General features: G+C 52.7%; 1 protein-coding gene across 1 annotated transcript in view; it reads left to right on the forward strand.

Annotated features, from left to right (window-relative positions):
- Positions 1-22,858, forward strand: part of SARDH (sarcosine dehydrogenase) — a 121,780-nt gene that overhangs the window by 86,322 nt on the left and 12,600 nt on the right. Inside the window, exons 16-20 of the mRNA XM_048512185.1 lie at positions 1,244-1,248; positions 2,228-2,266; positions 6,855-6,945; positions 20,968-21,026; positions 22,471-22,565. Coding sequence (XP_048368142.1) covers positions 1,244-1,248; positions 2,228-2,266; positions 6,855-6,945; positions 20,968-21,026; positions 22,471-22,565 — 289 coding nt within the window. The remainder of the gene's footprint in view (positions 1-1,243; positions 1,249-2,227; positions 2,267-6,854; positions 6,946-20,967; positions 21,027-22,470; positions 22,566-22,858) is intronic.

Below are 22,858 nucleotides of genomic sequence, written 5' to 3' on the forward strand. Positions count from 1 at the left end.
CCTGCTAAGAGGAGCTGCAATGCTCGATGGCAGGATGCATCAGGAAGGTGCCACTGCATTCAAGTGATTTTGCAGTGCTGGGAATTTGCAACCTGCATGGCTGCTTTGAAATAGGAGCTGCTGCATGGCTCTCTCCACTGCCCGGTGAATGATTGAGCAAGGCTGAAAGAGGAAGGGAAGAGCATGGCTGTTCCACCTGCCTATGTTTTTGCCCTGGATCTTTACAGAGTTTGCACAAAATAAAATATTACCTAGCTGAGCTCTAGAGCATCTCCGAGTATCCCTGTGGAATGACAGCAAATCAAAGTACTCATAACCACTGACAGTCATAGTAGTGTAATCAAGGGTCGTGTGCTCTCTGTCCCCTCCCATTCCTCCAGAGCACTCTTCTTCCTGATCAGTTCCCTGGCTCTGTACAGTCAGAGCTTCCTGACATAAGCAATTAAGTGAGCCATCGTTTTTGTTTTTCTCTTTGGGTGATGACATTTATATCAACATGACACCCCTGGGCACCATGGCACCCACCGACACTTTTCCCATTGCCAGCCAAATGCTTTTAGAAATTGGCATTTTAGAAGCAGATGCCGTTTTCTAAAAATTGCTGCATGGCTCTTAAGTCACAGAACTTAGAACATTGTCCTAGTTTTTTTAAAAGAAATAAAGTTGGGATTGCATTTCAGCATCCTTGGGCAGTGGACACGGTTTTGTTTTATTTCAAAGAAGAATCAAGATTCTTAGACCTCATGGCTGCAAATTCACGGAGGCAAATTCTAGCATAAGCTTGTCAGTGTTATGGGATGGGCTTTGATGTAGTTTCTCCAACGATGACTGGCCAGTCCAGAAAAGATATGCAGAAATTGGGATGTTTTCAAAATGTCTAAAAATGTTACATGCCACTTTCTTCTCTCTGTTTATATGGTGGATTTAGGACAGAGTTGTGGGGTTTTTTTTTTTACAAAAATTATGAAGTTTCTGAACTTCTAAGCTTATTAAAAGGATGAATCATTCACCGTATGAAATTATTATTATTATTATTATTATTATTATTATTATTATTATTATTATTATTATTATTATTATTATTATTATTATACACATAACAACTCAGCACAAGTGTCTGGAATTCATCTCTGAATATCGAGTCCTTCCCAAGGACCTAGGATATTAGAGGTATTTGCGTAGAATATGTGCAGTTCCTAGAAGTGCTGCTTTCTGCAGCATGTGGACTGATGGAGCACAGGAGCAGCAGTGGAGGTTAAGAGCTCATGTATCTAATCTGGAGGAACCGGGTTTGATTCCCAGCTCTGCCGCCTGAGCTGTGGAGGCTTATCTGGGGAATTCAGATTAGCCTGTACACTCCCACACACGCCAGCTGGGTGACCTTGGGCTAGTCACAGCTTCTCGGAGCTCTCTCAGCCCCACCTACCTCACAGGGTGTTTGTTGTGAGGGGAGAAGGGCAGGGAGATTGTAAGCCCCTTTGAGTCTCCTGCAGGAGAGAAAGGGGGGATATAAATCCAAAACTCTTCTTCTTCTTCTTGATGTTCTGTCCAAGTTTAGGCTTTCCAGATGTTTGTCAAGATTTCTTGGGATTCCTCCTAGAGCACCGACTACTAGTGGGATTACTGTTGTTCTTTTATGCCACAATCGTTCAACTTCAATTTGTAGGTCCTTGTATTTTGGGATCTTTTCCAGCTCTTTGTCCTCTACCCTTATTATTATTATTATTATTATTATTATTATTATTATTATTATTATTATTATTATTATTATTATTATTATTAATTCGATTTGATAAACCGCCCTACCCCCGGAGGGCTCAGGGCGGTGTACAACAACAAATAACAACACAATAAAACAAATCGAATACCCTCAATTAAAATAATACAAAACCTTAAAACTATAGCAGCAGTAACCTTCAATGAAATGAAAAAGAGACATGCATTACATGTAAAGATCAAAGATTATTTTACAGTACAGGTTTAAAATATGTTTATATCCCTTTTTTAAAAGTTAATATAATCCCCCCACCCCCAACTTTTAAAAGTAATGTATTGGGGAGGGGCAGATTTTTGTATGTCTCAAGTAGCAAAATACGTTCTGTATTTTTGCACACCAGTGAGATGGGCAGACAGAAGGAAGGATATTTTATGCATCAACTCCTGGACATGAAGTGATACATGAAGAGGGAGCCATCTTTTGCCGACTTCTGTCAGTCCTGACTGGCAGCAGTTTTCACGGGTCCCAAGCAGAGACTTTCGCAGCAAGGCTTCTTTTAGTCTGTTTTACAGACATCCGTGCAAAAAATGTGGCTCTCCCCACAGTCGACTCCTTCATTGGGGTTCTACTGACCTTGCTGCAGGAGGCAGCTGGCTCTCAGAAATTCTCATCTGTAGGTTTCAGTGGTGAACATGATCTGAATATTGCTGCATTTGAATGCTCAGGGTCGAAAATTTAGCAGGGATCTGGAGTTAAATGTACCCAATAGGGAGCCAGTGTAGTGATTAAGAGTGGTGGACTCTCATCTGGGGAATTGGGTTTGATTCCCCACTCCTCCAAATGAAGCTTGCTGATTATACGTTGGGCCAGTGACAGCTCTCTCTGAACTCTCCCAGCCCCCCCTACCTCACAAGGCATCGGTTGTGGGAGAGGAAGGGAAGGCAATTGTGAGCCACTTTGAGACTCCTGAAAGATGAGAAAATCAGGGTATAAAAACCAACTCTTCTTCTTCTACCCTGTTTTCCCGAATATAAGACATCCCTGGAAAATAAGACTTACTAGAGGTTTTGCTGAAGTGTGAAATATAAGGCATCCCCCAAAAGCAAAGTTTTTGTTTGGAAGCATGCCTGACAAACAGAACACAGAAAAATAAGACATCCCCTGAAAATAAGACATAGCGCATCTTTGGGAGCAAAAAATTAATATAAGACACTGCCTTATTGTCAGGGAAACACGGTAGAACAGGAGTCTGCAACCTGTGGCTCTCCAGATGTTCATGGACTACAAATCCCATTTGGCCATGCTGGCAGGGGCTGATGGGATTTGCAGTCCACGAACATCTGGAGAGCTGCAGGTTGCAGGCTCCTGTTCTAGAATGCCCTGATCTGGATGCTTCAGGCTTGCCAGATTTTGGTAGCCAAGCAGGATCGACCCTGGATAAAAAACCACCAAGCAAGTCCAGGGTCGCTATGCTGAGGGAGGCAATGGCAACGGCACCTCTGAATATCTGACCTGACCTGGCTGGTCCAGGTTAGTCTGAACTCAGAAGATCTCAGAAGCTAAGCAAGGGTGGACCTAATTAGTATTTGGGTGGAAGACCACCAAGGATGTCCAGGGCAGTGACACAGAGGTAGTCAACAACAAACCTCTTCTGAACTCCTCCTGCCCTGGAAACCTTACAGGGTCAACATAAGTTGGCTACAATTTGACAACACTTTCCACCCACAACAGCTGGCGTGCGGCTGGTTCAATCTGGTGTATTTTGGTCCCTGGGGATGAAATATTGACATCGCTTTCAGAACCGTAGCATTTTGAAATGTTAGGAAATGTTGTTTCATCTCTAATCAACATATCATACGTACATAAGCCTTTATTGGCATAGTCAGAAAGAGTCACATAAATCGGGAACAATTGCATGAATACATAATAGATAAAAGGCCCCACAGGGAGCACAACAAATACGTTCTACTGGGAACTGTCAGCTGTCTCCGCGATTAAATTGGCGATCTCTTCACAAAGACCGGGGTCCGAGTTGTTTAACAATAGAGATCACCTAGTCAGATCAGGCAGCCCAGATTGGAAGAAAAAAATGTAAGTTGGTATATTTAGATCTGATGTTATCGAATCTGGGCAGTGCAAGAGTTGGTGAGTCAGGGTTTCAACCACATTAGGTTTGCAACTGCATAACCTTGCGGATTTGTCTAAATTGCTGAACCTACCCTTTAATAGGGCAGAGGGCATAACGTTAAAACGCGCAATGGTAAGGGCTCTCCTTGCGCGTGGGTTCGTTAAGGTATGGAGACCTTAATAGGCCATCACGTCTCTGCTCAAATGGAATTAGGAGTTGTGTTGGAGGAGCAGGTTAGTTTGGCTGCTAGATGCAAATTTGCGGAAATTCACAAAGATCCCTAAAAAGCCCGATCTCTCTGAGCCTATTGTACGCTTCTGAACAGGACATTAGGTAGAGTGATTCAATGGGCAGGCCGATGGAAATAATCTTTCTCTCGATTAGAGAAAACCAGGGGTTAGCCTGCGTGTCCTGTAGTGTCAATGAGACAAGGGAGCGTTCGGATGGCAGGTAGTGAAGGCGGAGCCAAAATCTGAAGGCTCTAAGCCAAGCTTTATGTTCCAGGGTGTTTTGCCCCAGTTCCAGGATGTTTTGCCCCAGAAGCAGCAGTGGCGTAGGAGGTTAAGAGCTTGTGTATCTAATCTGAAGGAACCTGGTTTGATTCCCAGCTCTGCCGCCTGAGCTGTGGAGGCTTATCTGGGGAATTCAGATTAGCCTGTACACTCCCACACACGCCAGCTGGGTGACCTTGGGCTAGTCACAGGTTCTCGGAGCTCTCTCAGCCCCACCTACCTCACAGGGTGTTTGTTGTGAGGGGGGAAGGGCAAGGAGATTGTCAGCCCCTTTGAGTCTCCTGCAGGAGAGAAAGGGGGGATATAAATCCAAACTCCTCCTCTTCTTCCTCTTCTTCTTCTTCTTCCTCTTCCTCTTCTTCTTCCTCTTCCTCTTCCTCTTCCTCTTCCTCTTCCTCTTCCTCTTCTTCTTCCTCTTCTTCTTCTTCTTCTTCTTCTTCTTCTTCTTCTTCTTCTTCTTCTTCTTCTTCTTCTTCTTCTTCTTCTTCTTCTTCTTCTTCTTCTTCCCCCCTTAGAGGAGCAAGGCCTTTTTATCTCCTGTTGTCAGCTCCAGTTGGAAGACAAAGTGTTCAACACCTGGATGAAGGAGCAAATCACACAGGGCACTGAAATGGAGCACAGAACAAGGATTCCCCAGCACAGAGAACCTGAAACCCACGCAAGCATACACACACACACTCACAGTGCCCCCCCCAAACCCCCATGCTCTGACTACTATGTTCTGCTGGAAGATTCTTTCAGGCCGTCTGATCGCTGGCCCTGGCACTGGGGGTTGGCGAGGTGGGCAGAAGTCTTGGGGTTGAGATACACAAGCTTCCTGTGCTGCCTGTGCCCATTTCGAGGAAGTCTGTGTTGCCTCTGGGACTCATAAGAAAATAAGAACAAGCCAGCTGGATCAGACCAGAGTCCATCTAGTCCAGCTCTCTGCTACTCGCAGTGGCCCACCAGGTGCCTTTGGGAGCTCACGTGCAGGATGTGAAAGCAAGGGCCTTCTGCTGCTGCTACTGCTCCCAAGCACCTGGTCTGTTAAGGCATTTGCAATCTCAGATCAAAGAGGATCAAGATTGGTAGCCAGAGATCGACTTCTCCTCCATAAATCTGTCCAAGCTCCTGTTAGAACTGGATATTACCACAGCCAGACAGTCTGAACCAGGACTCACAAGCTGCGGCTGGGTTTAGTAGCCCGCCAGTAGTTGCTGCTCGTCAGCTGTAAAGTTGCTCTCCATAAAAATACCAGTATTAGTGAGACAATTCCTAGACTAATCAGACCTTTTACTAACTATGTGGAAAGGAGAACAGAGTTTCAGCGATGCAGGTTCGTCTTCTGCCTCGTGCACACAACAGACCTCGCAGAATTAAACTCATGATCTTCAGTACCTTCTGTTTTCAGCCTTATTTAAATGAATGAACATTTGAAATTGTTTTTCAAACTTTGCAAACTTGGGGAGTGTGCCTCTGGAGATGGGGAGACCTCTCCTGCTCCTCCTTGGCAAAGCTGGGATATTTGGCAGAGGCACAATTTCAGTGTTTGCACTTGGTGCTGTTTCCTGTCGATATGCATTGTCCACGTCTCCTGCCCTGAGAAGATTAGTTTTCTAGAGCCTGTTGTATTTTTTTTTCACAACAGGATTTATTGCTAGTATTTTATATTTCTATTATTCAGCAAGTCACTGGGACCGAATGTTAAGAACATAAGAACATAAGAACAAGCCAGCTGGATCAGACCAGAGTCCATCTAGTCCAGCACTCTGCTACTCGCAGTGGCCCACCAGGTGCCTTTGGGAGCTCACATGCAGGATGTGAAAGCAAGGGCCTTCTGCGGCTGCTGCTGCTCCTGAGCACCTGGTCTGTTAAGGCATCTGCAATCTGAGATCAAGGAGGATCAAGATTGGTAGCCATAAATCGACTTCTCCTCCATAAATCTGTCCAAGCCCCTTTTAAAGCTATGAAGAAGAAGAAGAAGAATAGTTTGGATTTATATCCCCCCTTTCTCTCCTGCAGGAGACTCAAAGGGGCTGACAATCTCCTTGCCCTTCCCCCTTCACAACAAACACCCTGTGAGGTGGGTGGGGCTGAGAGAGCTCCGAGAAGCTGTGACTAGCCCAAGGTCACCCAGCTGGCATGTGTGGGAGTGCCCAGGCTAATCTGAATTCCCCAGATAAGCCTCCACAGCTCAAGCGGCAGAGCTGGGAATCAAACCCGGTTCCTCCAGATTAGGTACACAAGCTCTTAACCTCCTATGCCACTGCTATCCAGGTTAGTGGCCATCACCACCTCCTGTGGCAGCATATTCCAATTTCGCTGTCATCCAATACTACTTTGCTTCTCAAGAGCATCTCCTGCTTCCCTTTCTGCCCTGATATCTATAGACAAGAGCTCAGAACAATCCCGCATTGTTAGACTGCTTCTGAAGTGGGAGATGGAAGCGGTGGTTGTTCAAGAACACTGTCTGTTCCGCACAGGTGACCTTCTTTCCACTTCTTTTTCTTGCTCTCAGGAATGATGCTGGGCGGCGGCTGTGGGAAAGAGCTGGCCCACTGGATAGTTCATGGACGTCCTGAGAAGGACATGTATGGCTATGATATCAGGTGAGCACTGTCCTGCTCTAGTCTCTGAGAGAGAGAGCACAGCAGAGAAGTTCCAAAGCTGAAGAGCCGGCACCAAGAAGGCCCTGCTACCTTTAGACACCCCCACCTTTCTTCTGCAAGGGCCTCTGTGGGCAGACTCAGTTGCCAGGTAGGTCCCTGTGGAAGCATATAGTTGTTCAGGTCCCCCAGTCCCTGATCGTTTAGAGAAGGGGTCCCCTTTTTCAGCCAGCGGGGGCACCTTTTGAAATTTGACGCAGAGTAGTAGGCATAACCACAAAATGTCTGCCACCCTCTGACAGGAGGTATAGCCAATCACAAAATGTTGGGGTGTCGGGTTATGCATAATTCTGGCTGTCATGCTTCATCGTTTTAGGCAGAAATTCTGTTTATTAAGATGCTTTTTAAAACGACCATCTTGTGCATGCATATTTTCTTGTATACAGACAGATTTGCCTTTTATGCGGGGCAGGAAACACTCCTCCGGCAGTTCCCCGTGGCTAGTAGTAGCTCCTCTGGCACCCCCAGGCCACGCCCACCTTCTAAGAACACTTGACCAGCACAAAGAATGGCCCGTGGACAGGTGCCACAGCACCCGTGGACACTTCATTGGGGACCCCTAGTTTCGGGGTTTCAACAATAGGGGTGTTACACAACTTTACCATGTGAGGAACATGGATATAGTTGCAATATAAGTGATGTAACGTATCTTACATGACGATACTGCTATCCAACCTTACTAATAAGAAAAACTTCAATAAAAAACTAACATTAAACTCTCCTTCCAGCTACATCCACCAACTATCTTCAGTCTTGAATATAATTATTGATAACATTGTATTTGTAATTGTAACTATAACATTACTCAGCCAACTTTACCATGTGAGGAACATGGATATAGTTGCAATATAAGTGATGTAACGTATCTTACATGACGATACTGCTATCCGACATTACTAATAAGAAAAACTTCAATAAAAAACTAACATTAAACTCTCCTTCCAGCTACATCCACAACTATCTTCAATCATGAATATAATTATTGATAACATGGTATTTGTAATTATAACTATAACATTACTCAGCCAACTTCAGTGTAATCTTGTACAGTATAATCTACCCATTCTTTCCACTCTAATTTGAATTCCAGATCAGACCTGCATAAAATATAACGTGTCAGTTTAACTGATCTTAATGACTTTTAAGTTGCCATTCTTGCACGGTTTGAATCTTAGAAGTTTTCCGAATTTGTTTAGTTGTGCAGTTTAAGAAATTATAAATATCCAAAAGTCCTTCTCCTCGAACACTTCGCGCGTACTGAGGCGTTTTCGAAATCTTTTTCAAGAGCAGTAGACTGTTGAAATCAACCTTAGTAGAAATTTCTTTTGTCGCAGTAGTCTTCTATGTAGATAGTTATTCTCAAATTAATTGTGAGCCTTATTGGAGGTTTATTTTTCTCTACACAGGTAACATCACCCTGTCAGCTTCATTCCAATTCAAAATCTTACTTTTGGATATTTATAATTTCTTAAACAAAACTTTGTGAATATTCTAAAAAATTTGAAAATCACGTTGTATTATTATGGTATGGAATTTATTGGTTATGAGTAAATGAGAATTGTCATTGGTGACATTACCATTGTGTTTTACATCATTACTCAATATATTGGTGCATTAGTGTGATTGCCTTCGCCTGTGTGCGACGTGTTCATTTGTTTGCATTTGCTTACTTGGCACACTTCTGCTTATCCCCAGCAAACTCTATGCTGGGGATCATTAGGAAAGGAATTGAGAATAAAACTGCAAAGATTGTCATGCCCTTATATAAAGCAGTGGTGCGACCGCACTTGGAGTACTGTGTTCAGTTCTGGTCGCCGCATCTCAAAAAGGATATTGAGGAGATAGAAAAAGTGCAGAGAAGGGCAACAAGGATGATTGAGGGACTGGAGCACCTTCCCTATGAGGAGAGGCTGCCGCGTTTGGGACTCTTTAGTTTGGAGAGGAGACGGCTGAGGGGGGATATGATTGAAGTCTATAAAATTATGCATGGGGTAGAAAATGTTGACAGAGAGAAATTTTTCTCTCTTTCTCACAATACTAGAACCCGGGGGCATTAATTGAAAATGCTGGGGGGAAGAATTAGGACTAATAAAAGGAAACACTTCTTCACGCAACGTGTGATTGGTGTTTGGAATATGCTGCCACAGGAGGTGGTGATGGCCACTAACCTGGATAGCTTTGAAAGGGGCTTGGACAGATTTATGGAGGAGAAGTCGATTTATGGCGACCAATCTTGATCCTCTTTGATCTGAGATTGCAAATGCCTTAACAGACCAGGTGCTCGGGAGCAACAGCCGCAGAAGGCCATTGCTTTCATATCGTGCATGTGAGCTCCCAAAGGCACCTGGTGGGCCACTGCGAGTAGCAGAGAGCTGGACTAGATGGACTCTGCTCTGATCCAGCTGGCTTGTTCTGATGTTCTTATGTTCTTATCTTGTCTGTCCCTTTAGTTGTGCAGTGGCATAAAGCCGCTCCTGAGGACCGTTGCCACATTCCACACTTATCCGCTCTGATTCTGGTGAATTTGAACCTGCAGATTTTTTTTATTTCACTCCAGACGCCTGCAACAACCAACCTTGATTTGCACTTTAGGGATCCCAGCCTCTGGCTGCTGCAGAAAACAGCCACCCAATGAGACTGTGAATCCTTTACGCCTCCCTTAGAAATGCTGCAGCTGGCAGGCAGTGACCGTTTGCAACCTTATCCATCTTCCTACTAATGTCATCCCATGAGACTGTGTAACGATCTTTGCACCTTTGCCAGTTTATATACCTACACCTTCTAGGCCATGCTAAGTATTTCAAGCTGGAATTATGCCTGTGGGTTCCTCGCCCCCAGATCACTGTCAAATGTGGGCTTCTGGCAGCAGACAGATTTCTCTGGAAGTGCCGGTCTGGTTTGTCAGCAGCTGTTTCCCGACGTGAGGGGCTGGGAATGGATTTCACTTAATAGCCATCATTAATTTACATGTCAACCTGATCTCATTGCTTTCCATCTGCTTCTGTGCAATCAGCACAGGTCAGACGCAAAGCGGGATTGTAGCTATGCGGCAATTATGTTTGAAGGGGGGACGGCGGCTCGCTTTCCAGTTTTGCTGAGACTGATACGCTAAGTTAATAACTGTACTGAAATTTTGGATGGGGGAGATAGCTCTGAAGGAAGAGTGTGCATCCTTTGGGGGCCGGTGAACCAAAATTTGCCAGTTAAATTACTTCCAGAGGTAACCTCAAGCAAAGTGAGGCAATCTCCTCAGATGTTGGGCCCGAGGTGCCATCGAAAAAGAAGAAGAAGAAGAAGAAGAAGAAGAAGAAGAAGAAGAAGAAGAAGAAGAAGAAGAAGAAGAAGAAGAAGAAGAAGAAGAGGAGGAGGAGGAGGAAGAGGAGGAGGAGGAGGAGTTTGGATTTATATCCCCCCTTTCTCTCCTGCAGGAGACTCAAAGGGGCTTACAATCTCCTTGCCCTTCCCCCTCACAACAAACACCCTGTGAGGTGGGTGGGGCTGAGAGAGCTCCGAAAGCTGTGACTAGCCCAAGGTCACCCAGCTGGCGTGTGTGGGAGTGTACAGGCTGATCTGAATTCCCCAGATAAGCCTCCACAGCTCAGGCGGCAGAGCTGGGAATCAAACCCGGTTCCTCCAGATTAGATACACAAGCTCTTAACCTCCTACGCCACTGCTGCTCCCATTGGGGTTGGTTGTAGTGGAAGGTAATCAGTTGTGGGCCACAAGGTACAACCCATCTGGAGATTCTTCTGCATATGGTAAGTCCCTGATGGATTGTGCCCCGTCTTGTCCCTGGGAGGGGCAATATTCCATTTGGACTTCTCCATGTCAAGCAGAGGAATAATTCTGGGTAAACAATTCTTGTGTTTTGTTTCTGCTTTCTCAGTTACCTTTTATGCTGTCTCCAACAATGAAAGGAGAACAAATTGCCACAGTTTACTCTAGTTTCTCTTCTAGTTTCTCTGGTTTTTCTCAGCTCATAGAAATCTTTCACCACAGGCAAAACACTTGAGTCACCCCAAGGTGGCTGTATGAATTCCCCTACTCCCTCCTATATATCAGAGAGGAACATAAAAGTCACTTGTATAAATAACTACTTCCTACTGATTTCCTTGTTATAAGATTCAGAGATATAGCTAAACTAATTAGAACTTAGAAGTTTATTCTACAAACACTATAAGCAGTAAAGGGGTTTTTCTTTCCAGTTTCAACTGAACATTCATAGAATCATAGAGTTGGAAGAGACCCCAGGGGCTATCCAGTCCAACCCCCTGCAATGCAAGAACACACAATCAAAACACACAAAGATATAACTGTAATAACTATATACAGATTTGTTATAGCTTGTTATAGCCCTGCCTTGTTTGCTTACCTCTCCTATTGTTTCAAAGCCTGCGTCAGTCTTTACAATTATTATTTTAAGCTATTTATTTGACTTCCTCCCTTACTTCTCATAGGCTCATTCTGCACATGCAGAATAATGCACTTTCAAACTGCTTTCAGTGCTCTTTGAAGCTGTGCGGAATGGCAAAATCCACTTGCAAACTGTTGTGAAAGTGGTTTGAAAACGCATTATTTTGCATGTGCGGAAGGGGCCATACTGTTTGTAAGCAGCTCAGGGGCATTCTGCTAATGGGGACATGGGGTGTCACATATCCCTGGGTGCACGCTGTTGAGTTCCACCCCTTGGCCTCTCTGCAGGCCGGCTTCAGGCTGTGGGAAGGAGGAGGAGGAGGAGGAGGAGAAGAAGAAGAGAGTTTGGATTTATATCCCCCCTTTCTCTCCTGCAGGAGACTCAAAGGGGTTTACAATCTCCTTGCCCTTCCCCCCTCACAACAAACACCCTGTGAGGTAGGTGGGGCTGAGAGAGCTCCAAGAAGTTGTGACTAGCCCAAGGTCACCCAGCTGGCGTGTGTGGGAGTGTACAGGCTAATTTGAATTCCCCAGAGAAGCCTCCACAGCTCAGGCGGCAGAGCTGGGAATCAAACCCGGTTCCTCCAGATTAGATACACGAGCTCTTAACCTCCTACGCCACTGCTGCTCTCAGGAGCCAGTCTGCAGGGAAGCTGGGGGGCAGGGCTGGGGGGCTGTTGTGCAGGCTGGCTCAGGAGCTGGCTTGCCACCCTGGCACCCATCTGAGCTGCCCCCGATCCCCGCCCTCCCCCGCCCTCCTGCTGGCTTCTGTAAGTGAGGCGCGGGGGTGGGTGAGCTGGGGTAGCGCCAGGGGGGAGGTGGTCATGCCCCGGGCGCTATTTAGGCCTGGCACAGCACTGAAACGGCTCCCTTATCGGTGTGTTTAGAGCAGCTGTCCTTCCCAATGACTCCACTGCAAACCCTTCCCCTGCTGTTCCCTGCCAAAGCTTCAGTTCCTGGGATGGGGCCGTCTGATGGGGATTGTCAGCTGACAGCCTTGGGGCCAAACTTAACCCTCTGCGGGGAGGGCAGGACAGCAGTGGGGCCAAGAGATCTGGCCCACCCACGACTGCCGTGAGATGCGATGCCCGTTTTAAAGGGAGCAGCAGTGGCGTAGGAGGTTAAGAGCTCGTGTATCTAATCTGGAGGAACTGGGTTTGATTCCCAGCTCTGCCGCCTGAGCTGTGGAGGCTTATCTGGGGAATTCAGATTAGCCTGTGCACTCCCACACATGCCAGCTGGGTGACCTTGGGCTAGTCACAGCTTCTCGGAGCTCTCTCAGCCTGGGGGGGGTGGGTGGGGGGGGGGGGTGGGGGGGGGGGGGGGGGGGGGGGGGGGGGGGTGGGGGGGGGGGGGGGTGGGGGGGGGGGGGGGTGGGGGGGGGGGGGGGTGGGGGGGGGGGGGGGTGGGGGGGGGGGGGGGTGGGGGGGGGGGGGGGTGGGGGGGGGGGGGGGTGGGGGGGGGGGGGGGTGGGGGGGGGGGGGGGTGGGGGGGGGGGGGGGTGGGGGGGGGGGGGGGTGGGGGGGGGGGGGGGTGGGGGGGGGGGGGGGTGGGGGGGGGGGGGGGTGGGGGGGGGGGGGGGTGGGGGGGGGGGGGGGTGGGGGGGGGGGGGGGTGGGGGGGGGGGGGGGTGGGGGGGGGGGGGGGTGGGGGGGGGGGGGGGTGGGGGGGGGGGGGGGTGGGGGGGGGGGGGGGTGGGGGGGGGGGGGGGTGGGGGGGGGGGGGGGTGGGGGGGGGGGGGGGTGGGGGGGGGGGGGGGTGGGGGGGGGGGGGGGTGGGGGGGGGGGGGGGTGGGGGGGGGGGGGGGTGGGGGGGGGGGGGGGTGGGGGGGGGGGGGGGTGGGGGGGGGGGGGGGTGGGGGGGGGGGGGGGTGGGGGGGGGGGGGGGTGGGGGGGGGGGGGGGTGGGGGGGGGGGGGGGTGGGGGGGGGGGGGGGTGGGGGGGGGGGGGGGTGGGGGGGGGGGGGGGTGGGGGGGGGGGGGGGTGGGGGGGGGGGGGGGTGGGGGGGGGGGGGGGTGGGGGGGGGGGGGGGTGGGGGGGGGGGGGGGTGGGGGGGGGGGGGGGTGGGGGGGGGGGGGGGTGGGGGGGGGGGGGGGTGGGGGGGGGGGGGGGTGGGGGGGGGGGGGGGTGGGGGGGGGGGGGGGTGGGGGGGGGGGGGGGTGGGGGGGGGGGGGGGTGGGGGGGGGGGGGGGTGGGGGGGGGGGGGGGTGGGGGGGGGGGGGGGTGGGGGGGGGGGGGGGTGGGGGGGGGGGGGGGTGGGGGGGGGGGGGGGTGGGGGGGGGGGGGGGTGGGGGGGGGGGGGGGTGGGGGGGGGGGGGGGTGGGGGGGGGGGGGGGTGGGGGGGGGGGGGGGTGGGGGGGGGGGGGGGTGGGGGGGGGGGGGGGTGGGGGGGGGGGGGGGTGGGGGGGGGGGGGGGTGGGGGGGGGGGGGGGTGGGGGGGGGGGGGGGTGGGGGGGGGGGGGGGTGGGGGGGGGGGGGGGTGGGGGGGGGGGGGGGTGGGGGGGGGGGGGGGTGGGGGGGGGGGGGGGTGGGGGGGGGGGGGGGTGGGGGGGGGGGGGGGTGGGGGGGGGGGGGGGTGGGGGGGGGGGGGGGTGGGGGGGGGGGGGGGTGGGGGGGGGGGGGGGTGGGGGGGGGGGGGGGTGGGGGGGGGGGGGGGTGGGGGGGGGGGGGGGTGGGGGGGGGGGGGGGTGGGGGGGGGGGGGGGTGGGGGGGGGGGGGGGTGGGGGGGGGGGGGGGTGGGGGGGGGGGGGGGTGGGGGGGGGGGGGGGTGGGGGGGGGGGGGGGTGGGGGGGGGGGGGGGTGGGGGGGGGGGGGGGTGGGGGGGGGGGGGGGTGGGGGGGGGGGGGGGTGGGGGGGGGGGGGGGTGGGGGGGGGGGGGGGTGGGGGGGGGGGGGGGTGGGGGGGGGGGGGGGTGGGGGGGGGGGGGGGTGGGGGGGGGGGGGGGTGGGGGGGGGGGGGGGTGGGGGGGGGGGGGGGTGGGGGGGGGGGGGGGTGGGGGGGGGGGGGGGTGGGGGGGGGGGGGGGTGGGGGGGGGGGGGGGTGGGGGGGGGGGGGGGTGGGGGGGGGGGGGGGTGGGGGGGGGGGGGGGTGGGGGGGGGGGGGGGTGGGGGGGGGGGGGGGTGGGGGGGGGGGGGGGTGGGGGGGGGGGGGGGTGGGGGGGGGGGGGGGTGGGGGGGGGGGGGGGTGGGGGGGGGGGGGGGTGGGGGGGGGGGGGGGTGGGGGGGGGGGGGGGTGGGGGGGGGGGGGGGTGGGGGGGGGGGGGGGTGGGGGGGGGGGGGGGTGGGGGGGGGGGGGGGTGGGGGGGGGGGGGGGTGGGGGGGGGGGGGGGTGGGGGGGGGGGGGGGTGGGGGGGGGGGGGGGTGGGGGGGGGGGGGGGTGGGGGGGGGGGGGGGTGGGGGGGGGGGGGGGTGGGGGGGGGGGGGGGTGGGGGGGGGGGGGGGTGGGGGGGGGGGGGGGTGGGGGGGGGGGGGGGTGGGGGGGGGGGGGGGTGGGGGGGGGGGGGGGTGGGGGGGGGGGGGGGTGGGGGGGGGGGGGGGTGGGGGGGGGGGGGGGTGGGGGGGGGGGGGGGTGGGGGGGGGGGGGGGTGGGGGGGGGGGGGGGTGGGGGGGGGGGGGGGTGGGGGGGGGGGGGGGTGGGGGGGGGGGGGGGTGGGGGGGGGGGGGGGTGGGGGGGGGGGGGGGTGGGGGGGGGGGGGGGTGGGGGGGGGGGGGGGTGGGGGGGGGGGGGGGTGGGGGGGGGGGGGGGTGGGGGGGGGGGGGGGTGGGGGGGGGGGGGGGTGGGGGGGGGGGGGGGTGGGGGGGGGGGGGGGTGGGGGGGGGGGGGGGTGGGGGGGGGGGGGGGTGGGGGGGGGGGGGGGTGGGGGGGGGGGGGGGTGGGGGGGGGGGGGGGTGGGGGGGGGGGGGGGTGGGGGGGGGGGGGGGTGGGGGGGGGGGGGGGTGGGGGGGGGGGGGGGTGGGGGGGGGGGGGGGTGGGGGGGGGGGGGGGTGGGGGGGGGGGGGGGTGGGGGGGGGGGGGGGTGGGGGGGGGGGGGGGTGGGGGGGGGGGGGGGTGGGGGGGGGGGGGGGTGGGGGGGGGGGGGGGTGGGGGGGGGGGGGGGTGGGGGGGGGGGGGGGTGGGGGGGGGGGGGGGTGGGGGGGGGGGGGGGTGGGGGGGGGGGGGGGTGGGGGGGGGGGGGGGTGGGGGGGGGGGGGGGTGGGGGGGGGGGGGGGTGGGGGGGGGGGGGGGTGGGGGGGGGGGGGGGTGGGGGGGGGGGGGGGTGGGGGGGGGGGGGGGTGGGGGGGGGGGGGGAGATGTTCAGGAACTACAATTCCCATCAGCCCCCAACTGGCCATGCTGGTAGGGGCTGAAGGGAATTGTAGCTCATGAACATCTGGCAGCCTGAGGTTCCCCACCCCATCCAGACCCAACTTTACTGTATCTTTTCTTTAATAGCTGGCTTTCATGATCAATTCTACAGGCAATGCAGAATCTAACCCCCCCCCCTTGTCGGGTGGCCGCTTATACGGGCCCTTCTTCCCCGCCAAGGACTATCATAAACAATTATTCATTCCCACAACCCAACAGCAATTTCACACAGACAGAAAGCAAGGTTAAGCAAGCGATAACAGCCGCGCTGGGCAATCAGCCCAACGAGCCGGAGGAATCTCCTCCAAGGCCAGACTACCAACTGAAACTAAAACACAACCTTACAGCGCCTTCAGACCAGAGGCGTTCCTCCCATTGGGCAAAGTGGGCAGTTGCCCAGGGCGCCACCTTGTGGGGGGCACCAAAAATGCAGGTGGGATTTTTTTGAATTTTCAGTGTTTTTTCGGTTTTTGGCCTGCAGGGGGCGCAGTTTTTAGGCTAGCAGCACCAAAATTTCAGGGATTTTTCAGGAGACTATCCTAATGATATCACCCAGATTTGGTGAGGTTTGGTTCAGGGAGTCCAAAGTTATGGATTCCCATAGGGAGTGTCCCCATCCCCCATTGTTTCCAATGGGAGCTAATAGGAGATGGGGGCTACACATTTGAGGGTCCATAACTTTGGACCCCCTGAACCAAACTTCACCAAACCTGGGTGGTATCGTCAGTAGGGGCTCATGAAGATACTCTGAAATGTTGGTGCTGCTATCTTAATAATTGCACCCCTGACAGCAGGCACGCCCCTAAATTTCCCCAGATTCTCCTTTTAAATCCACCCCCTTCCTACCAATGCTTGTTTTCTTTCTTTCATTCATTCTTTCAATGCTTAATAAAGGTTGTTGTTGTTGTTGGGGGGGCATCAAACTCAGGTTTTGCCCAGGGCTCCAGTTTGCCTAGGTACGCCCCTGCTTCAGACCCCTCAGTGAGAAATAATTATTTACTTCATTTATATCCCACCTTTCTCCCCAATGGGAACCCTAAGCAGCTTCCATTGTTCTCTCCTCCATTTTATCCTCACAACAACCCTGGGAGGTAGGTTAGGGTGAGAGTATGTGACTAGCCCAAGGTCACCCAGTAGGTTTCCATGGCACAAATTCAAACCTGGGTCTCCCAGGGCCTTTGTCTGACACTGCATCACTGGCAGAAAATAGCGAAGATTTGAAACGACTACACTGGAAGTTCAAGGAGAAAGTCCCACAGCGGGACTACAGGTGGACATTACAAAGAGAAAAGTAACAACTGCTGGAGAATTACTCCACTTTAGGGTGGATAGTGAGGAAACTGGAACTGAAGAAGAAGAGTTTGGATTTATATCCCCCCTTTCCCTCCTGCAGGAGACTCAAAGGGGCTGACAATCTCCTTGCCCTTCCCCCCTCACAACAAACACCCTGTGACGTAGGTGGGGCTGAGAGAGCTCCGAGAAGCTGTGACTAGCCCAAGGTCACCCAGCTGATGTGTGTGGGAGTGCCCAGGCTAATCTGAATTCCCCAGATAAGCCTCCACAGCTCAGGCGGCAGAGCTGGGAATCAAACCCGGTTCCTCCAGATTAGATACATGAGCTCTTAACCTCCTACGCCACTGCTGCTCACCTGGTCAAGACTTTCCATTCCTTGGTCCCATCATCAAGCAAAAGGGAGGCGGCAGCCAGGAAATCAGAAGGGAGGTTAGGAAGGGCAGCCATGAATGAGCCAGAAAAGGATGTTTCACTGGCAACCAAGATCAAGTTAATTCATGCCATCGTATTCCCTCTTATTATGTATAGGTGTGAAAGTTGGCCAATGAAGAACGCTGACAGGAAGGAAGCCAATTCCTTTGAAATGTGGTGTTGGAAGAAAATGTTACAGATACCATTGGCCACTAAAAAAAAAATCAGTGCGTTCTTGATCAAATCAAGCCCGAATGGTCCCTGGAAGCTAGAACTGAGGTTGTCCTACTTTGGTCACATTATGAGAAGACAGGAGTCACTAATGCTACGGAAGGTTGCAGGCAGCATGAAAAGAGGAACACCCAACGTGAGGGGTTGACTCAATCAATACAACAACCTTTATTAGGCATATTAAAATAGGCTCCAGAGCGTTACGGACATTTCTAAAGTACAAATCAAAAGTACATTCAAAACACAGATAAACTGTATCTAGCATTGGACGTTACTTAGAAAGTTCTGTCACTTGTAAAAGAAATTTTGCTACTTTTCCCAAGAGCACTGCCTCTGTGTTATTTAACAAAAGCTCCACAACAGAGTTGTCAGAGTCTCCTTCAGATTTGTCTAAGACCCGCCCAGGAGAGACTGTCAAGTATAATGTGAGCAAGAGTCTCCACTTGGTTTTTACGGTGTGGACAGACCCGATCCTGGAGAGGGATAGATAGGTAGTGGCCCTTTGTAATGGCTGACGGGAAAGTATTGCATCTGGCCCTTGTAATAATCCATCTCTGTTGGGGTTCAGTTAATAGTTCAAGATATTTGGCTGTGTGCCCCTGTTCTGGTACTATTCCGACAGAAAGGGGTGAGCATGATTTATTTGCTTGGCTTGAGGGGTTGACTCTATAAAGGAAGCCTCAGTCTTCCTTCAGTCTGCACAACTTGAGCAAGGCCGTTCACGAGAGGACGCTTTGGAGAATATTGGCCGTTTCCGCATAGCACAATTACACAGGGATAGACCCAGGATTGTACGTACCGGGACTATTTTATTCCTGTTTCTGCCTCTGCACGGCTGCCTGCTTCTTCCTAGGAACTGAGGCAGGACTGGGAAGTAATACTCCAGTTTGTCCCGCACGGCCCGGGTCGTTTATATTTACTGCATTGACAAAAGACAGAAGGAATGGCTCCCCCCGCCCCCCAACAGCTTTCCCCTTCTACACGATCCACACCTCACCGGTTCCAAAGACAGAGGGAGCGGCCCCCCCCCCCCCCCCAAAAGCGGGAAAGTGGCGAGATGGGAAAAATATACCGGGTCTGCTCCTGTGGTGTTTGAACTGGAGTGGGGTCACCCCAGGATCTTTTAAAAGCACCACCAAACTAGTGATTTTTGAATATCACAGGGTAAGGGAAATATTGCAGGGCGGCACTGGGGCAGGCCTGCATTAGCGCCGGGAGGCGGGCGGAATTCATTGCTGAACTGGGATATTTTTCTCACTCGCCCCGACATATTTTGACCGTGTGGAAACAGCTATTGATTCAGCAGGTCACCGTAACTCGGTAGCAACTTGATGGCAGTTCACGCACACAGATTGAGCTCAGCTGCAAGTGGGGCTGTCCTTGTCCCCGTGCATCGACCGCCGCAAGCTCAGGCTTCCAGCTTGCAAAAGATGCTCTGCCGATAAGCTCGTTAAGAGCTGAAACCTAAAAACAAACACGGGACTTCTCTCCATCTGAGAACCAGCAGTGGAAGATGTGAGCATAGCTAAGCTTCATCAAGGTAACCATTGTTGATGGCGCTTGGGGGAAGAGGGGGAAGATTCGTTGCCTCTGGTTTGTTGCCGTCGTTCTTCTGTGAAGGAGCTGCTGCTGCTGCAATTCCCTGTGGTTGTGTGAGAATATACCTGGTAACCCACCAGTTGAACATCTCCCAACCCAGCCACTGTTTAAAGTATAATAATAATAAGCCTTTATTTGGCATAACAATAATCATAACACAACAAAAAACCTGAGATAAAGGTACACAAATACAAAGGTTTAAGATAGAATATAAATTATTGATTGTGCATCACCTCCAGTAAAAATCGTGCTACCAATTCACAGGTTTCATTGTCAGAATTGTCCAGAAGGAAAGGGAGTCTACCTGATTCTCCCATTTCACTAGGTATCCTAGAAAGAATATTGGAATATTTTGATCTGATATTAGCAAATTTAGGGCAGCAAAGCAGTTGATGTGCCAATGTTTCAATTTGTTGTTCACCACAAGAGTATACCCTTTCACTCATTTCCAAGTTGTTAAATCTACCACGCAATAAAGCAGAGGGGAAAACATTGAAGCGAGCAAGTGTGAGGGCTCTTCTCTGCATAGGATTAGTCAAAAAATACAAATAGGGAGCCATCCTGTTTTGATATAGGGGTATTGAAAGATGTAAGGGTGAACAAGTTTTCATAGCAGCCCTAAATAAATTAATCCATTCGCTTTCCAACAATTTTTGTTTAGCTGTTTAAATTAATGCTGCCTCTAGCCAACTGTCATTGGAAGTGGCGTGTGTCCAGTGCCAGATCTCACAAAGGTGTGCACAGGCATTCCAGCTTGGCTTAGCTACGAGAGCAGCAGCAGCGCAACTGAGATTTGCTTTCTTATCCCCTTCAAAGGCAGTGGATTGTTTTGCACTTTACGGGAGAAGGGCCTTGAGTCCTTCTGTCTGTCTGGGGCCTATCGGCATCTGGCTCTGCTAGAACAGGGGTCTGTAACCTGTGGCTCTCCAGATGTTCATGGACTACAAATCCCATCAGCCCCTGCCAGCATGGCCAATTGGAGAACATCTGGAGAGCCACAGGTTGCAGACCCCTCTGCTAGGAGTTCCGCCCATGTGCTTCTTCTCACCAGCCTGGGTATCAACTGTCTGTGCCCTCCCAGATCAGTATTGTAATTCCCTCTGGGTCCCTCTCCACTTAGCTTAATGCAAATTGTCTCTGTACTGGGCCTGCCCTTGAGAAATTTTTGCTAATTTTTGTGTGGAATTCTTTTGATTTAGAATCCTAGAGCAGCTGTGGCGTAGGAGGTTAAGAGCTCGTGTATCTAATCTGGAGGAACCGGGTTTGATTCCCAGCTCTGCCGCCTGAGCTGTGGAGGCTTATCTGGGGAATTCAGATTAGCCTGTGCACTCCCACTCACGCCAGCTGGGTGACCTTGGGCTAGTCACAGCTTCTCTGAGCTCTCTCAGCCCCACCCACCTCACAGGGTGTTTGTTGTGAGGGGGGAAGGGCAAGGAGATTGTCAGCCCCTTTGAGTCTCCTGCAGGAGAGAAAGGGGGCATCTAAATCCAAGCTCTTCCTTCTTCTTCTTGCTGTGCTTCTTCTTCTTCTTCTTCTTCTTCTTCTTCTTCTTCTTCTTCTTCTTCTTCTTCTTCTTCTTCTTCTTCTTCTTCTTCTTCTTCTTCTTCTTCTTCTTCTTCTTCTTCTTGGAAGGGGCCGTGGAGGCCATCTAGTCCAACCCCTCTTGCTCAATGCAGGATCGGCCGAGAGCATCCCAGAGAAGTGTTCATCCAGTCGCTGCTGAAAGACTGCCAGTGTGGGGAGCTCACCACCTCCCTGCATAGCTGATTCCACTGTTGCACATCTCTTCCTCTAAAAAAATATTTTCCCTGATATCCATTGGGAACTTTTCTCCTCGTAATGTATACCCGCTATTGCGAGTCCTATCCTCTGCTGCCAACGGGAAGAGCTCCCTGTCCTAAAAGTGGACAGTCTTTCAAATACTTCAAGGGAGCAACCGTGCCCCTCCAATCTCTTCTTCTCCAGACTGAACATTCCCAAGTCCCTCAGCCATTCCTCACTGGGCTTGGTCTCCAAAATCACGGCCAGTGTCTCAACTGATGAGGTTCCTTCAGGTTGACCATCACATTCTGCATTAGATGAAATCCATCCGCAGTTCTCGAAATACTTGGAACCCTTTCTTCCCTGCCAACCCAGTTTGTGTCCCTTCCCAGTATGGAGGCTTTAAAATGCTTCAGGTTCCAGTGTTATCACACACACCCCTTCTTTGTTAAAGAACATGGTTATGTAAACATGGTTCTTTGTTAAAGAACATGGTTATGTAATGACACACACCCCTTCTTTGTTGAAGAACATGGTTCTCTTATGTAATAAGTACCTCTGTGTGGGGGATTCTGGGACTATGTTCACTCTTGTGATTGATGGAGCCAGGGGAGGTATCAATATACCTCCCTGACTAACAGAGCAAGACCTGTTGCTTGCCGGGCCCCATGCTGGGCTTTGACAATTACTCCGGATCTGGGCCTCAGTTCAGCTGAGATACAGTAGTGTAGAGGGGATAATAAAATCTCACAGGGCTGTTTGTTAATATATTGTGGGAGGGGGTGTCCTGGAGGAGTATTACCTCAGTTTATCTTTCTGATGTTTTGAATACTTTTGAAAATTGCAGCCAGCTTGAGGGAAGAAGAGGAAAAGAGTTTGGATTTATACCCCCCCTCTTTCTCAAAGGGACTTTCTCAAAGGAGACTCAAAGGGACTTACAAACTCCTTTTCTTCTCCCACAACAGATACCTTGTGAGGTTGGTGGGGCCGAAGGGAGTTCTGAGAGAACTGTGACCGGCCCAAGGTCACCCAGCAGGAATGTAGGAGTGTGGAAACACATCTGGTTCCCCAGATGAGACTCTGTCGCTCATGTGGAGCAGTGGAGAATCAAACTCAGTTCTCCAGTTTAGAGTCTACCTGCCCTTAACCACTACACCACACTGGCTCTACTTTGGGGGCTACTGTGAGTTCTCATGAACAGGTTTTGAGGGAGGGGGGAGTTTGCCTTTTTTCAAAATCCCTGGTGAAATGAGGCAAGCTGCACACGGCCAAGCAAAGCCGGTAACTGACACTTCCTTCTACATCTTGCTTTGTTCCCCCTGTCTTCAAAACCGGATTTGAATATCTCTTCTCGGTTATGAGGCATGAATATTTCATCTGCCTAATCTGGATTAACGCACCGTGTCATGTTCAATGAGCGTCTCTGGAGGAGGTTTGGAACGAGCGGAGCGGATGGCTCCATTCCTCCGAGTCTCTGCGGAAGACGGGCTGTCGGGCCACACGTGTTGCTGAGGTGCCCCAGTTGTTTCGGTGTAATTGTTAGCGCGCCGTGGCCTTCTGGAGGTCTGGGACTTGAGGCTGTGAAACAAATCTGCTGTTTTAAAATATATCCCATGGGGAACATCAAATAATCATAAGAGCCACTGAGGAGGTAGAGAGGAGCAGTGCTGTGTCTGACTGCATTAGCTCAGCCACACTGGAAGATGCAGGAACTTGGCCAATGCAGCGGAGAGGAAGAGGGGAAGGGATAAAAATCCTGCTCAAAAGCTTCCTTTATGCTGAGTGCCCTGTATAGACCCCTTCATG

Source organism: Sphaerodactylus townsendi, linkage group LG12, assembly GCF_021028975.2.
Source record: "Sphaerodactylus townsendi isolate TG3544 linkage group LG12, MPM_Stown_v2.3, whole genome shotgun sequence".
Taxonomy (NCBI): domain Eukaryota; kingdom Metazoa; phylum Chordata; class Lepidosauria; order Squamata; family Sphaerodactylidae; genus Sphaerodactylus; species Sphaerodactylus townsendi.